General features: G+C 45.2%; 1 protein-coding gene and 1 long non-coding RNA gene across 17 annotated transcripts in view; one reads left to right on the forward strand and one right to left on the reverse strand.

The window, feature by feature from the left end:
* Window positions 1-579: 579 nt before the first annotated feature.
* LOC104672632 lies at window positions 580-3,402 on the reverse strand. The gene is made up of 2 exons (XR_749419.2): window positions 3,152-3,402; window positions 580-2,314 (listed from the first exon to the last, which is right to left on the reverse strand). It is a non-coding gene; the product is annotated as an uncharacterized LOC104672632 (long non-coding RNA).
* Window positions 3,326-14,944, forward strand: part of ZNF674 (zinc finger protein 674) — a 36,124-nt gene continuing 24,505 nt past the window's right edge. For 2 of the 16 annotated variants that reach the window (XM_030934651.1, XM_030934652.1), the window contains exons 1-7: window positions 3,326-3,407; window positions 3,841-3,953; window positions 4,163-4,273; window positions 6,874-6,917; window positions 9,070-9,199; window positions 11,490-11,616; window positions 11,954-12,064. In XM_030934651.1, the coding sequence (XP_030790511.1) occupies window positions 3,936-3,953; window positions 4,163-4,273; window positions 6,874-6,917; window positions 9,070-9,199; window positions 11,490-11,616; window positions 11,954-12,064 (541 nt within the window). In that variant the 5' untranslated portion in view covers window positions 3,326-3,407; window positions 3,841-3,935. Of the gene's footprint in view, window positions 3,408-3,840; window positions 3,954-4,162; window positions 4,274-6,873; window positions 6,918-8,666; window positions 9,200-10,680; window positions 10,844-11,252; window positions 11,617-11,953; window positions 12,065-14,944 lie in introns of those variants that run through there. The other 14 variants (XM_030934653.1, XM_030934654.1, XM_030934659.1 and 11 more) reach the window with 11 other exon arrangements.

Here is a 14,944-nt window from a genome sequence, read left to right on the forward strand (position 1 = left end):
TTTTTGTATTTTTAGTAGAGACAGGGTTTCACTATGTTCCCCAGGCTGGTCTAGAACTCCTGAGCTCTGGAAATCCACCCACCTTGGCCTCCCAAAGTGCTAGGATTACAGACGTGAGCCACCATGCCTGACCTAAAAGGTAGTAACATTCTAAGATGAACAAGTTCTGCAGATCTAAGGTACAGTATGGGTGGTGATGGATGTATTAGTTGATTGTGGTAATCATTACACAATGCATACATATATCACATTTTAAAAACCCACTGTTTTAGGTATAAAAAAATAAAGACATGTATTTTTTAAAAATTAAAGAAAAACAGAGAAAAGACGAGGCAAGCATAAGAAACCTAGTGCTTTTCATTTGAAGGCAGTGGTTTTTAAACAAGACCATTTTCACAAAAGGAATGAGAACATCTCAGTATTATATATTTGATAAAATTCCCAAATAAATTTAGTCACAATAAAACAAGGTTGCTTATGCAGAACCCTTGAAATACAATGTATGTAAAAATATTTTTACTATTGTGCTCAAGAATAGAGATTTTGAGGACAATTCTTACATATTTAAGAAGGAAAAACTTTAGTTAATACTCAGACTTTATTCAACATCAGAAAATACACAATGAGAAGAAAATCTACAATTTAAATCAGCTTGCAGATACATTTACTTCTGGATCACAACTTACTCAGCATTAGAAAATTCACACTGGCTGGGTGTGGTTATTCACCCTGTAATCCTAACACTTTGGAAGGCTGAGGGCAGGAAGAGGCCTTGAGTCCAGGAATTCCAGACCAGCCTGGGCAACATAGCCAGACCCTATCTCTACAAAAACTTTAAAAATTAGTCAGCTGTGGTGGTGCACACTTGTCCCAGCTACTCAGGAGGCTAAGGTTGCAGGGTCCTTTGAGCCGAGGTCATAGTATGCTATGATCATGCCTCTAATTAGCCACTGCATTCCAGACTGGGCAACATAATGGCATCCTGTCTCTAAAATAAATATATAATAAATAAGAAAATGTTTGGCTGGGCGCAGTGGCTCACACCTGTAATCCCAGCACTTTGGGAGGTTGAGGCAGGAAGATCACCTGAGGTCAGGAGTTCGAGACCAGCCTGGCCAACATATAGTGAAACCCTGTCTCTACTAAAAATACAAAAAAATTAGCTGGGCATGGTGGCGTGTGCCTGTAATCCCAGCCACTTGGGAGGCTGAGGCAGGAGAATTACTTGAACCTGGGAGGCAGAGGTTGCAGTGAGCCAAGATCACGCCGCTGCACTCTAGCCTGGGCAACAAGAGCAGTAACTCCGTCTCAAAAAAAAAAAAAAAAAAATGGCTACATGCAGTGTTTTTATCACATTAACAGTCACTTTTTGAAAAGTCATCTGGCAAAAACAACTGTTAACATTAGATGACAGTGACTTTGACAAAGCCCTATACTACTAGGGTAAAAATGACTGAAGAGATTGGCACAAAATGAGGAAAGGGGCTTCGTTTCTGAGAATACCAGCTCCACTCAACACTGGATGCTCTCCTGCCTATGGAAATCCACAGGGGCAGTTGCAGAGAGTGCTGCATGTTTCATAGTGTTGGGAGAGGACAATGAAAACTAACATTTACCAGGTGCCTGCCATGGACTATTCCTGGGCTTGAGGCTCTAAAGATGTTCCTTTGAACAATAACAGCAGCCATCTAGATTAGGTGGTCCTTAGTTATGGCAGAAAAGAGGGGACTGAGGCCCAAGAAGCTAGTAAGTGGTGGATTCCAGTCTTTTCTTCCAACGGATTAGTAGACACCAATGGCCCATGCAGAGTGTTTCTTGATTTTTGAATACTAACATCATGAATAACTAATGCTGGCATGGCAATAAGGGTGTGCCATACATCTGGTCACATTCAAATCATTAGTCCCTTCTCTTTCTGCATAAACACTTGATCTTACAGAATCAGGATATGGAGAGATGTTGGCCAGGGCCACAGATCAGGTGGTTCTGCAGTTTGCAGTTTCTCTACTGTCCTCAGGACACTGTCATAGTATTAACCCTTTTCTGCCTAGTGATAGTGATATCTGAAAAGGTTATCAAATCACCTCTCCTCTAGAAATAAATAGGTTGGTATCTAAACCTGGCCATCAGTAACACATGACATGTAATTCTGAATGAGCAGTAATTCACTGCTCACGTGTCCAAGGGAAAACAGGCTCTTTTCCTGGGACTTGTACAGGAGGCTTGGAGAGGGTCACTTCCCAGGGTCTGGCTGTATTGAGTTTGCAGATTTGGGTTGTAACTCATCCAAACTATCTGGGGAATGCAAGTTAACCTGACAGGAGAAAGAGAAAGAGGAAAAAGACTCATGTTCAAATGGAAATTAAATACGTGTCTGATAGATTCCACAAATGTCTTGGACACATCTATGAACAGTGTCTGGCACCAGCTGGCTCCAGCACATAAGGGTTTGCTGTGTACCTGAGGGAGACTCTGTCATACTTGACCCAAGGAGGCCTGCTTGGTGACCAGGCAGGCATAGTAAGCATGGAGAACACACTTGGTCTCTTTCTCCCAGACCCAGACAGGAAACAGAAAACTTTCCTCAAGGCCACTACAGGCCTTTTTAGCGGGCTATGTTACCACTGGCTGGCATTCTCAGAGAAAACACCTCTCCGCTAAAAAGTAAAACCCAGATTCTCCCAGCGTGTGTAAGATCCTAGGAACCGGAGCCCCTCCAATGGGTAGAGAACGATCAGAATGAGGCTTTCTTCCCTCACTTCGGGAGGTTGCTGGCTTTGTAGCCCGGCTCCAAGGCCCCTCTTCCAGGTCACGTCCCCGACTGGGCCAGACCTCTTGCTCTTAGGACGCTCTGAGCGAGGCTTGGGGCCCCGCTCCGTGTGGCCTGCCTGGACCCTAGAGGGCCGCGCTCCGGAGCTGCCACTGATGTCAGAGACGCGACTCTTTTTCCTATTCCCAGGAGCGGAAGACAGAAGCAGTGGCCTTGGGGACAGAGGGGTGGGAACACCTCACGTCCACTGCAAGATAATGAAGTGGAAGAAGGCATTTCGGCTTCGGAGCTGGCGGGGACCTGGCCACTGGAAAGCCCGCGCGGAGTTCTCTCGCCTGTCTCCGCCCAGGTACGCCTCCCCGAGCCTTTGGTACGACTCACCGTCGGAAATGGTCACACATTCCTTCTCCCCTTAGAGTTAACACTGTCATAACCATTGAAGCGCGGGCCGAGGAGCACCCTATCGGCCGTAGCCTTTGTTGCCCCGCCTTCAAGTCACTGCGCGTGCGCATTGCTTTGACCTCGCGTTCCCAGGGGGCGGTAGGAAGCGGAAATGCTCGGCTGACCCGGAGGGTGGCGCTTCGTTCACACTGGCTGTGGTCTTCCGCGCCTGAGGTTTCAGGCTCTTGGCAGTGAAGTAAGCGGGAGGGGGCTGGTGATGCTTTTGATAGGAGAATGTGGGGGACGGGAGGAATGACGGGAGTTTACGGGGCCGTGGGGTCATGGGGCCACGGGTGAGCGCCCTTGTGGGGGTTGAGTGACACGGGCGGTGGGCGTGAGTGTTGGGGGCGAGGTTCGGGGCCAACGAGTGACTAATTGATTGAGTCACTCAGCACTTGTATCCTCACCCCCTGGTAATTGCCAGGCACTCTTGCAAATGTTTCACATTAATAGGAGCCCTGTGAGGTGTTACGATAATTATTTTCCTGCTATAGAGAGAAAACGGTACAGTGTGGCTTGGCAGCCTGTCCAAAGTCACGTAGGTGGCAAACCTGAGGGAGCCTTTTTCTTTTTCTTTTCCTGTACTTTGTTTATCGTGTTTATTGTTTCCTGTGTGTCTCTTCTTCCAGACTAGAAATCTGGAGCTGGGAATTTGAAATTTTGTTCACTGATGGATTTGCAGCACGGAGAACCGGCTCATGGAAGGCACTTATTTCTTCAGTGAATGAAAGTGGCACAGCAGGTGATCAGTTGGTTCCAAAGCCCCACTCAGAAAGGCAGGGTTTCGCTCACTGAGGATAATTGAGTTGTGCATGAATGTCAATTCTTAAAGCTAGAATGAGGCGTTACCCCTCTTCTATTGGGTAAAAACCTTTGGGTTTTACTCAACTTCACTGCATGGAAGGGAGCATAGGTGTTGCTAATTGAATCTCCTGTGGTCATTGTGTCCAGGGTCAGAGTGCAGACCTGAGATCACTGCTCACCGACTTCAGACTCCAGTTTATCTGTGCCCTGGCTTCCTCACTTAGTCTCAGAAGACTTAGGCTGAGGCCCCAGGAGGAGGTGAGTTCCCTGGGTCACAGGCAGAGATCTGGTGCTATAATGATGGCCCCAGCTGGGGTGTGTTTGTCTCTGAATCCCTTGGTCCTGCCGCCTTGGACATAAGAGAGGTACACTGAGCTGAGGCGAGTTGGAGGAGAAGCCTCAGCCCAGAGCCCAGACCCAGATCCTCAGGGCAGAGAAAGGAGGCTCATAGGACAGCAAGTCCTAGAAGAGCTGGATCCTTAGTGACCTTTGTCCCTCACTTCTGCTGAGACAGAGCAAACTGGCTCAACTTCCAGGTGCCATCGAGGACCACATGACAGTGCAGTTTGATTCCTACTGGAGGAGGGACAGGTGAAAGTCACAGGTGAATGGAGGCATGGGTGCCTTCCATGGGGCAGGTGCCCTGCTGTAGTGGCTGCAAAGGCAGGATGAGGCTGGGAAGGATCACAGCCAGCCACAGAGGATTGGCCTCTCCTAGCACACCTATTTGTGCAACCCCGCGCTTCCTTCTCTTGCCATTGGCTTTTTCTGAATTTGAGCCAGCCCCACATCATCAACCAGGCACCTGCTTCCAGGGGAAATGCGAGTGTCCCTTCATCCTGACCAAAGTGCAGAAAATATGTTTTTAGTTTATAGAATTTCAGAGTAGTCTCTAGGTACGCTGTCATCCAGCTCTGCTGCCTTATTTAGAAGCTTAATGAAACTAGGTCTGAGGACATGACTTGTTAACCTACACGGAGCTGAACCCTGTTGTCCTGATGGTATCACAGTGATTGCTGAAGTAAGAAATGGTTACTCTGCACAGAAGCTCCTTGCTGGAACTTTCTTTTGAAAAACTGCCAAAGAAGGAGGAGCATGGCAATCAAAATGCAAATCGTGGGAAAGGAGGAAGTGGTGGGGTTGGAACAGGGTAGGTGGCCAGTTAAAGAGGCAGGTGCAGGGGAGCAGGCACAGTGGTTTTCAACCCCTCACAGATCTGACAGTGCTGGGCTGTTACCCACCCAGCCCCACACCTCTCCTCCCCTGCAGCCCTTTGAGCCCGTGTTGGGCTCCTTCCTCCAAACCACATCAAGAGATCCTACTCATACACACTTGCAGAGGGTCTTTACACCTCTAGGGCTCTGTTTGATAAGAATTGATTTTTAATAACTTTTAATTTTTGTTTCATTAGTAATTAATTTTCATTGTCAAAAATGCAAATAAACAAGAAAATTAAAATCACCAATCAATGTAACCAATGTCAGCATTTGAATAAATGCTGTTTGAGATCAGGCACGGTGACTTACGCCTGTAATCCCAGCACTTTGAGAGGCCAAGGCGGGTGGATCACCTGAGGTCAGGTGTTCGAGACCAGCCTGACCAACATGGTGAAACCCCGTCTCTACTAAAAATACAAAAATAATTAGCTGGGCATGTTGGTGCATGCCTATAATCCCAGCTACTTGGGATGCTGAGGCTGGAGAATCGCTTGAACCCAGGAGGTAGAGGTTGCAGTGAGCCAAGATCATGCCACTGCACTGCAGCCTGGGCAAAAAGAGCAAAACTATGTCTCAAAAAAAAAAAAAAAAAAAAAAGAATAAATGCTGTTTGAGACTTCATATTTGTACATATTGCTTAACAAAAATGAGATCACACTGCAGTTGCTTTGCCAGAACCTCCTTTTAAACACCCAGGAACTGAAAACGAAGTTCAGAAACCATCTTTAAAGCCTGTGTAGTATGCTTGTTTTGCATGTTTCATATTTTTTTACTGAGTCCCCTTTGCTGCACATTTAGTTGCTTCCAAGTTTTTTTTTTTTTTTTTTTGTTTATTTTTGAGCCGGGCTCTGATGTTTTCACACAGGCTGGAGTGCGGGAACGTGATCATGGCTCACTAACCTCGCACTCCTCGGCTCAAGAGACCCTCCCACCTCAGCCTTTTGAGTAGCTGGGACTACAGGCATGCACCACCACGCCAGCTAATTTTTTTAATTTTTAGTTTTGTAGAGACAAGGCCTTGCTATGTTGCCCAGGCTGGTCTTGAACTCCTGGCCTCAATCAGTCCTCTCCTTCAGCCTCCCCACATGCAGGGATTATAGGCACATTTTTTTAGTGGAAATGACAACAGTAACATTTTGCGTCTTTGTGCTAGGAATAGAACTCTTGAGGTAAAGGAGATGTTAAGTTGTTACTGGTTTCTGACATTTAGATGACCTTGGACACAAGTCATACATCTGTCCAGTAAGGGAGACAAAGTTTCATGTGCAAAACCCACATGATCTTAGTAGCGAGACAGTTTCATGTGTAAAACCCACATGATCTTAGTAGCAAAAGACAGTTTCATGCGCAAAACCCACATGATCTTAGTAGCGAGATAAAGTTTCTTGCACAAAACCCACATGATCTTAGTAGCGAGACAAAGTTTCATGCGCAAAACCCACATGATCTTAGTAGGGAGACAAAGTTTCATGTGCAAAACGCACATGAGCTTAGTAGCATCCCATGGGAATAGGCTGAAGCTACCAGGCCTTATTTTTAGATTATTCTTCCCAGGGTGCAAAGGTAATTATTATTAGGGTGGTGATGATGATCTTATGTCTATACCCACTGAACTCAAGCTTTCTAATTCTGTCTTTATAGATCTCCATCCTTTGCCGGAGCACAACAAGATGGCCATGTCCCAGGTGAGTTCTAATGTACCCCTACTTTTTTTCCAGTGAAATTGAGGCAAAGTTTGGAATCTGTATAATAAACTTGAAAATACCAATTATCCACTCTTCTCTGGCTGTTTTCTGTTCAACTTGTCCTCAGCCTCTGGTTTCTCTAATCCTTCCCCTCACCAGGAGAGAGGAAAAACAGAAAAAGATACCTCTCTCTACTTGTTCTTCCAGAAACTGTACCTCATCTTTTCTTCTTCTCAGAGAAGAATTGTTTAAATACATAGATTCATCTTGCTTTTTCCTCTTTCTTCACTTCTAGATCGCTTGGTCTTTTTTACTGTGTTTAAGAGAATACGTTTGTGTATAATGTTTTAATGTACATAGAAGAAACTAGTAGCCAATAAAGTTTCTATTTCTTCTCCCCCCGGTACCACATTCCTCCTTAGAGATGTCCACTGTTAACAGTTGTTTGAAACTGTGAGGTAGATGCATTTATGTCAGTTTAATGAACTAAAAACATATACATATGTATTGTTTTTTATGCTTTTACACAAATGGCATCATATTCACATACCTATCTTGCTTTTTGAACCTGATTATATCCTGGGTGGTGTTCCTTGTTAATATATAAAGATTGTTTTAATTCCTATTTCATAGTGTGGATATATCATGTAACTATTTTTTCTATTCACAGATATTTAGGTTTTTAATTTCTGTGTGTGTGTATGTGTGTGTATGTGTGTGTGTGACAGAGTTTCACTCTTGTTGCCTAGGCTAGAGTGCAATGGTGCGATCTCGGCTCACTGCAACCTCTGCCTCCCAGGTTCAAGCGATTCTCCTGCCTCAGCCAACCGAGTAGCTGGGATTACAGGCATGTGCCACCACGCACAGCTAATTTTCCATTTTTAGTAGAGACGAGGTTTCTCCATGTCGGTCAGGCTGGTCTCGAACTCCTGACCTCAGGTGATCCATCCACCTCGGCCTCCCAAAGTGTCGGGATTACAGGTGTGAGCCACCATGCCTGGCCTAATTTCATTTTACTATTGTATACAGTGCCTCGTGAACAACTTTCTCTATATCTACTCGTTCTATAGTACCAGTGTTTATGGAGGTTATACCTGGTAGTTGGGTTTTGACTAAAAGGTACTGAGACTTAAATTTGCCCTCTGAAATCCTTCATAATTACTCCTTTCACTAAATGTAAAGACCAGATAATTTCTGTGTTCCAATTTTCCAGGCTATTAAAGACGAAAAGGTACCCAGTTCATTTTGTGAAGCCACTTAACCTGAAATTTGAGGAAGATGCTACAAAAAAGAAAATTATAGACCAGTTTCCCTTAAGAACATGGATGTTAAAATGTAAAAATATACTGAATAGAGCATTAATAAATTGAACATTTAAAAGTAATGCATACACATAGTAAAAATTCAAATGAAAGCTTTGTTCAAGAAAAGGCAAAAAATAATTTTCCCATCCTCAAGATTCCTTCATTTTTTGGTACAGTCTTTCAGAGAATATGTATGCTTATCTGTATGGATGTATGAATCTTTTTTTTTTTTTTTTTTTTTTTTGACACAGAATCTTGCTCTGTTGCCCAGGCTGGAGCACAGTGGCGCAATCTCGGCTCACCGCAAACTCCGCCTCCCGTGTTCACGCCATTCTCCTGCCTCAGCCTCCCGAGTAGCTGGGACTATAGGCGCCTGCAACCATGCCCGGTTAATTTTTTGTATTTTTACTAGAGACGGGGTTTCACCGTGTTAACCAGGATGGTCTCAATCTCTTGACCTTGTGATCCACCCGCCTCAGCCTCCCAAAGTGATGGGATTACAGGCGTGAGCCACTGGGCCCGGCCAGGATGTATGAATCTCTTTGTTCACTCCTATATGTGCTAGCTCTTGCTCTCACACGATTTTTCTCTAACACATTAGAGCTCATTCTGGTCCTTTTGGTCTTGTCTTCATGATCATTCCACTGTATTTGTATTTAGTTGTCCCTAGGGTTTCTTAGTGCAGCACTATTGTCATTGTGGTTCTGATCATTATTTGTTGTGGCTGCTTTCCTGTACAATGTATGTATAGCAGAGTCCCTGGCCTCTATCTCTGCTAGGTGCCAGTAGAATCCCTCCTCCAGTTTTGGCAACCAAAGTGTCTCTAGTCATTGCCAAATATCCCCTAGGGGAGAGAATTATCCAGTGTTTAAAACCAATGGTTGGGCGGAGCAAGATGGCCGAATAGGAACAGCTCCAGTCTCCAACTCCCAGCGCGAACGACACAGAAGACCGGTGATTTCTGCATTTTCAACTGAGGTACTGGGGTCATCTCACTAGGGAGTGCCAGACAATCGGTGCTGGTCAGCTGCTGCAGCACGACCAGCGAGAGCTGAAGCAGGGCGAGGCATCGCCTCACCTGGGAAGCGCAAGGGGGAAGGGAATCCCTTTTCCTAGCCAGGGGAGCTGAGACACACAACACCTGGAAAATCGGGTAACTCCCACCCCAATACTGTGCTTTAAGCAAACGGGCACACCAGGAGAATATATCCCACACCTGGCCGGGAGGGTCCCACACCCACGGAGCCTCCCTCATTGCTAACACAGCAGTCTGCGATCTAACCGCAAGGCAGCAGCGAGGCTGGGGGAGGGGTGCCCGCCATTGCTGAGGCTTAAGTAGGTAAACAAAGCCGCTGGGAAGCTCGAACTGGGTGGAGCTCACAGCAGCTCAAGGAAACCTGCCTGTCTCTGTAGACTCCACCTCTGGGGACAGGGCACAGCTAAACAACAACAACAAAAAAGCAGCAGAACCCCTGCAGACGCAAACAACCCTGTCTGACAGCTTTGAAGAGAGCAGTGGATCTCCCAACAGGGAGGTTGAGATCTGAGAAGGGACAGACTGCCTGCTCAAGTGGGTCCCTGACCCCTGAGTAGCCTAACTGGGAGACATCCCCCACTAGGGGCAGACTGACACCCCACAGCTCACAGGGTGGAGTACACCCCTGAGAGGAAGCTTCCAAAGTAAGAATCAGACAGGTACACTTGCTGTTCAGCAATATTCTATCTTCTGCAACCTCTGCTGCTGATACCCAGGCAAACAGGGTCTGGAGTGGACCTCAAGCAATCTCCAGCAGACCTACAGCTGAGGGTCCTGACTATTAGAAGGAAAACTATCAAACAGGAAGGACACCTATACCAAAACCCCATCAGTACGTCACCATCATCAAAGACCAGAGGCAGATAAAACCACGAAGATGGGGAAAAAGCAGGGCAGAAAAGCTGGAAATTCAAAAAATAAGAGCGCATCTCCCCCTGCAAAGGAGCGCAGCTCATCGCCAGCAATGGATCAAAGCTGGTCAGAGAATGACTTTGACGAGATGAGAGAAGAAGGCTTCAGTCCATCAAACTTCTCAGAGCTAAAGGAGGAATTACGTACCCAGCGCAAAGAAACTAAAAATCTTGAAAAAAGAGTGGAAGAATTGATAGCTAGAATAATTAATGCAGAGAAGGTCATAAATGAAATGACAGAGATGAAAACCATGACACGAGAAATACGTGACAAATGCACAAGCTTCAGTAACCGACTCGATCAACTGGAAGAAAGAGTATCAGCGATTGAGGATCAAATGAATGAAATGAAGCGAGAAGAGAAACCAAAAGAAAAAAGAAAAAGAAATGAACAAAGCCTGCAAGAAGTATGGGATTATGTAAAAAGACCAAATCTACGTCTGATTGGGGTGCCTGAAAGTGAGGGGGAAAATGGAACCAAGTTGGAAAACACTCTTTAGGATATCATCCAGGAGAACTTCCCCAACCTAGTAGGGCAGGCCAACATTCAAATTCAGGAAATACAGAGAACACCACAAAGATACTCCTCGAGAAGAGCAACTCCAAGACACATAATACAGGACTTACCAGCCTGGCCTCTATTCAGTAAACGTGTTGAATGAATGAATTTCCAGGGTGAGATATTTCTCATACCCTATCTGTTTCTCCTATAAAGTTCAAAATGATTTTAGTCATGTAGATACACTATGTAATATACTATGCCAAACTGCCTAGTGACTGGCATAAGAACAATTATATAAGAAAGGTCAGGCCAGGCACGATGGCTCACGCCTGTAATCCCAGCACTTTGGGAGGCCAAGGCGGGCAGATCACAAGGTCAGGGGTTCGAGACCAGCCTGGCCAACATGGTGAAACCCCGTCTGTACTAAAAATACAAAAATTAGCCGGGCATGGTGGTGGGCTTCTGTAGTCTCAGCAACTCTGGAGGCTGAGGCAGGAGAATTGCTTGAACCCGGGAGGCAGAGGTTGCAGTGAGCCGAGATTATGCCACTGCACTCCAGCCTGGGTGACAGAGCAAGACCCAGTCTCAAAAAAAAAAAAGAAAGGCCAGTGTGGATGCGGGAGCCAGACCACATGGATTCGACTCCCTCATTCCTGGCTGTGTGACCTGGGCTAGTTACTTAGGCTCTGTGCACCTCACACTCTTCATCTGTCAAGTTTCTCCTAGAGGGCACAGAGTAAGCCCTCCATGTGCGTGAGGTGCCATGTCCCGGTGCCCCAGGCTGGTCCTGGCATGCTAAAGAGGAATGTGCCATTACAGGAATCATTGACCTTCAAGGACGTGTTTGTGGACTTCACCCTGGAGGAGTGGCAGCAACTGAACTCTGCCCAGAAGAACCTCTACAGGGATGTCATGCTTGAGAACTACAGCCACCTGGTGTCCGTGGGTGAGGGACCGTGCCACGGGGTGATGCACAATGCCCCCAGTACTGTGTTTCTTTCTCAGCTGCTCCAAGCTCCGGGGCCTAGGAACAATGAGTGTGGGTTACCACCCTCAGTGAGTTTGGGTTACAGCCCACTGTGTAGTATTCGTAGTCCCCGTTGGACTCTGGAGAGCATATTGGTGCCCTTGCTTGCTATGTGAATGTTCTCTACTGAGGGGCAGATAGCTGTGTGCATGGGGCCGTCACCGAGGCCATGCCACCTTCAGCCTACAGGGGTGGGCCTAGGTTCTGGAGTTTCTCAGCATTAATAACGAAGTCCTTTGTCATGTCCCCTGAACAGGGTATCTAGTTGCAAAGCCAGATGTGATCTTCAGGTTGGGACCAGGAGAAGAGTCCTGGATGGCAGATGGAGGGACCCCGGTACGGACCTGTGCAGGTGAGGACAGGCCAGGTGAGTCAGGCCGGGGAAAGGAGACCGGGTTGGTTGGTGACAGCTTGGCCTCTGGGATGCACTCAGGAGCTCTTCTGAGAGCCCCGGACTTGTGGACATGCCTAGGCTCTGATGAGCGGAACTGTTGTCATGTCCAAATGAGGCCTCTGCCTGGCCGCCGGTTACAGTCTCTGCGTTCTTTGCTTGGCGTTCACATGGATTGTGGCCACTCTTGTTCTGAGATCCCATTTGTACCTTCCAGCCTCCTGGCTTGTTAGTGAGAAGTGCCAAGCCTCTTCTCATTCCTCTCACCCTGTCCTTTCCGGAAGCTTTTAGAACTTTTTCTCCCTTCTTGTGCTTATATATTTTTACCAGAGTAGATGCAAATGTCAGCATTTCCTCTTTACTGGGCATACTGTGGGGTCTTTCAGGCTGAAAGTTGGAGTCTTTTATTTTTTAGACTCAAGGAAATTATCATACATTATTTTTTGGAGTTGGTATAGGCAACAAAACTTTTCTAGTGACCTTTACTCTACCCAGCCTGGTACCCACCATGTTCTTGCCTGCGCTTATTTTGTGGTAAACACTGTAAACCTCACACTGTTTTCTATTTTCTCTTCGTATTCCTTCTCAGACTCTTACAAATCTGACTTGATACCACCTGTTTTCAGAGTCCTCCTCTTTTCAGTACCTTCCTCCCACTCAACTCTTGTTTTTTATATTATCTCTTTATTTATTCAAAAATAAACTTGAGAGAACATTATTCCCAGGGCGGAATACTTCATCAAACACTGCTAAACTGTTTTCCAACGTGGCTATAGCACTTTTTTTTTTCCACTAGCAATGTACGCGAGCTCCACGTGTTTCTCATCCTTGCAAGCACTTGGTATTGTTAGTGTCAGTCCTTTTTTTCTAGTAGGTGTGTAGGAGGATCTCATTGTGATTTAATTTTGCATTTCTCTAATGATGAATATTGTTGAGCCCTTATTTGCCATCTTTATATCTTCTTTATGGAAGTATTTGTTGTAATCTTTTGCCATTTTTCTTTGCTATTAAATTGTAACATTATATATATATATATATATACACACACACACACACACACACACACACATATATATATATGTATATATATATATATTTTTTTGAGATGGAGTCTCCCTCTGTTTCCCAGACTGGAGTGCAGTGGTGCAATCTTGGCTCACTGCAACCTCGCCTCCTGGGTTCAAGCAAGTCTCCTGCCTCAGCCTCCCGAGTAGCTGGGGTTACAGGCACACGCCACCATGCCTGGCTAATTTTTGTATTTTTAGTAGAGACGAAGTTTCGCCATGTTGGCCAGGCTGGTCTCAAACTCCTGACCTCAGGTGATCCACCCTCCTCAGCCTCCCGGAGTGCTGGGATTACAGGCGTGAGCCACTGCGTCCGGCTGGTTCTTTACAGATTCTTGTTGCAGGTCCTTTAAGTATGTACTCCCAGGTTATGGCTTCTTTTTTTCTCAATTGTGCTGTGTAGAGTAGACGTTTTTAATTTTGATAAGGCCCAGTTTATCGAGTTATTTTATGGTTCCTTTTTTGTATCCTATCTAACAAATCTCTGACTCAGAGCAATGGAGATTTTCTCCTATGTCTTCTTTCAGAAGATTTATAATTTTAGCTCTTAAATTTAGACCTATGACAGAGAATGAGTTAAGTTTGTAAATCTGACATGAGGTGAGGGTTAGGGGTTTTTTTGCATAGTATATCCAATTTTTCCAGCAGCATTTTTGAAAATACTGTTTTTGTTGTTGTTGTTGTTGTTGTTGACTTACTTTGCCATCGTTGCTGATAACCTTTGAGTAGCCAGGCACAGTGACTCACACTTGTAATCCCAGCACTTTGGGAGGCTGAGGTGGGAGGATCAGTTGAACCTAGGAGCTTGAGACTAGCCTAGGCAACATAGTGAGCCCCTGTCTCTACAAAATATTTTAAAAATTTGCCAAGCATGATGGCATGCACTTGTAGTCCCCACTACTTGGGAGGTTGAGGTGGGAGGATTGCTTGAGCACCAGAGGACGAGGCTGCAGTGAGCCGTGATCACGCCACTGCCACTCCAGCCTGGGGTACAGCAAGACCCTGTCTCAAGAAAACCCAAATAGTTGAACAGAGATGCGTTTGTCTATGCATCAGTAATACACTGTTTAATTACTGTAGCCTAATGTTAAGTGTTCAAATCAGGAAGTATGAATTTTCCAACTTTGCTCTTCCTTTCCTAATGTTTTGCCCATTCTAGGTCCTTGGTATTTTTATATAAATCTTAGAATCAGCTTGTGAATTTGTACACAAAAGCCCGCAGGGATTTTTGTATGGGATTATACTGAATCTGTGGATCATTGATATACTGACAATATTGAGTCTTCCAATTAATGAATAGCATGTATCTCTATTTAGATCTTCTTAAATTTTATCTCAATGTTTTGTAGTTTTGAATGGATGTCTTTCACATTTTGTTTAATTCATATCTGTATTTCGTGTTCTTATGAGATACCATAAATGGTGTTTTAATTTCAGTTTCCCATTGGCCAGTACTATCTTATAGAAATGCCATTGATTTTTGTATATTGATCTTATATCCTGGGACCTTTCGAAGTGTACATATTAATATTTGTAACTCTTTTGTAGATAGCTTGGCATTTCCTATGTAAACAATCATGTAGTTGTAAAAAAGACAGTTTTATTTCTTCCTTTCCAATCTGGATGTCTTTTACTTCTCTTTTTGCCTTATTTTTTTTTTTTTTTTTTTTGAGGAGTTTCACTCTTGTTGCCCAGGCTGGAGTGCAGTGGCATGACCTTGGCTCACTGCAACCTCCATCTCCTGAGGTCAAGTGATTCTTCTGCCTCAGCCTCCCAAGTAGCTGGGATTACA

This window comes from Rhinopithecus roxellana, chromosome 7 (assembly GCF_007565055.1).
Source record: "Rhinopithecus roxellana isolate Shanxi Qingling chromosome 7, ASM756505v1, whole genome shotgun sequence".
Lineage (NCBI taxonomy): Eukaryota > Metazoa > Chordata > Mammalia > Primates > Cercopithecidae > Rhinopithecus > Rhinopithecus roxellana.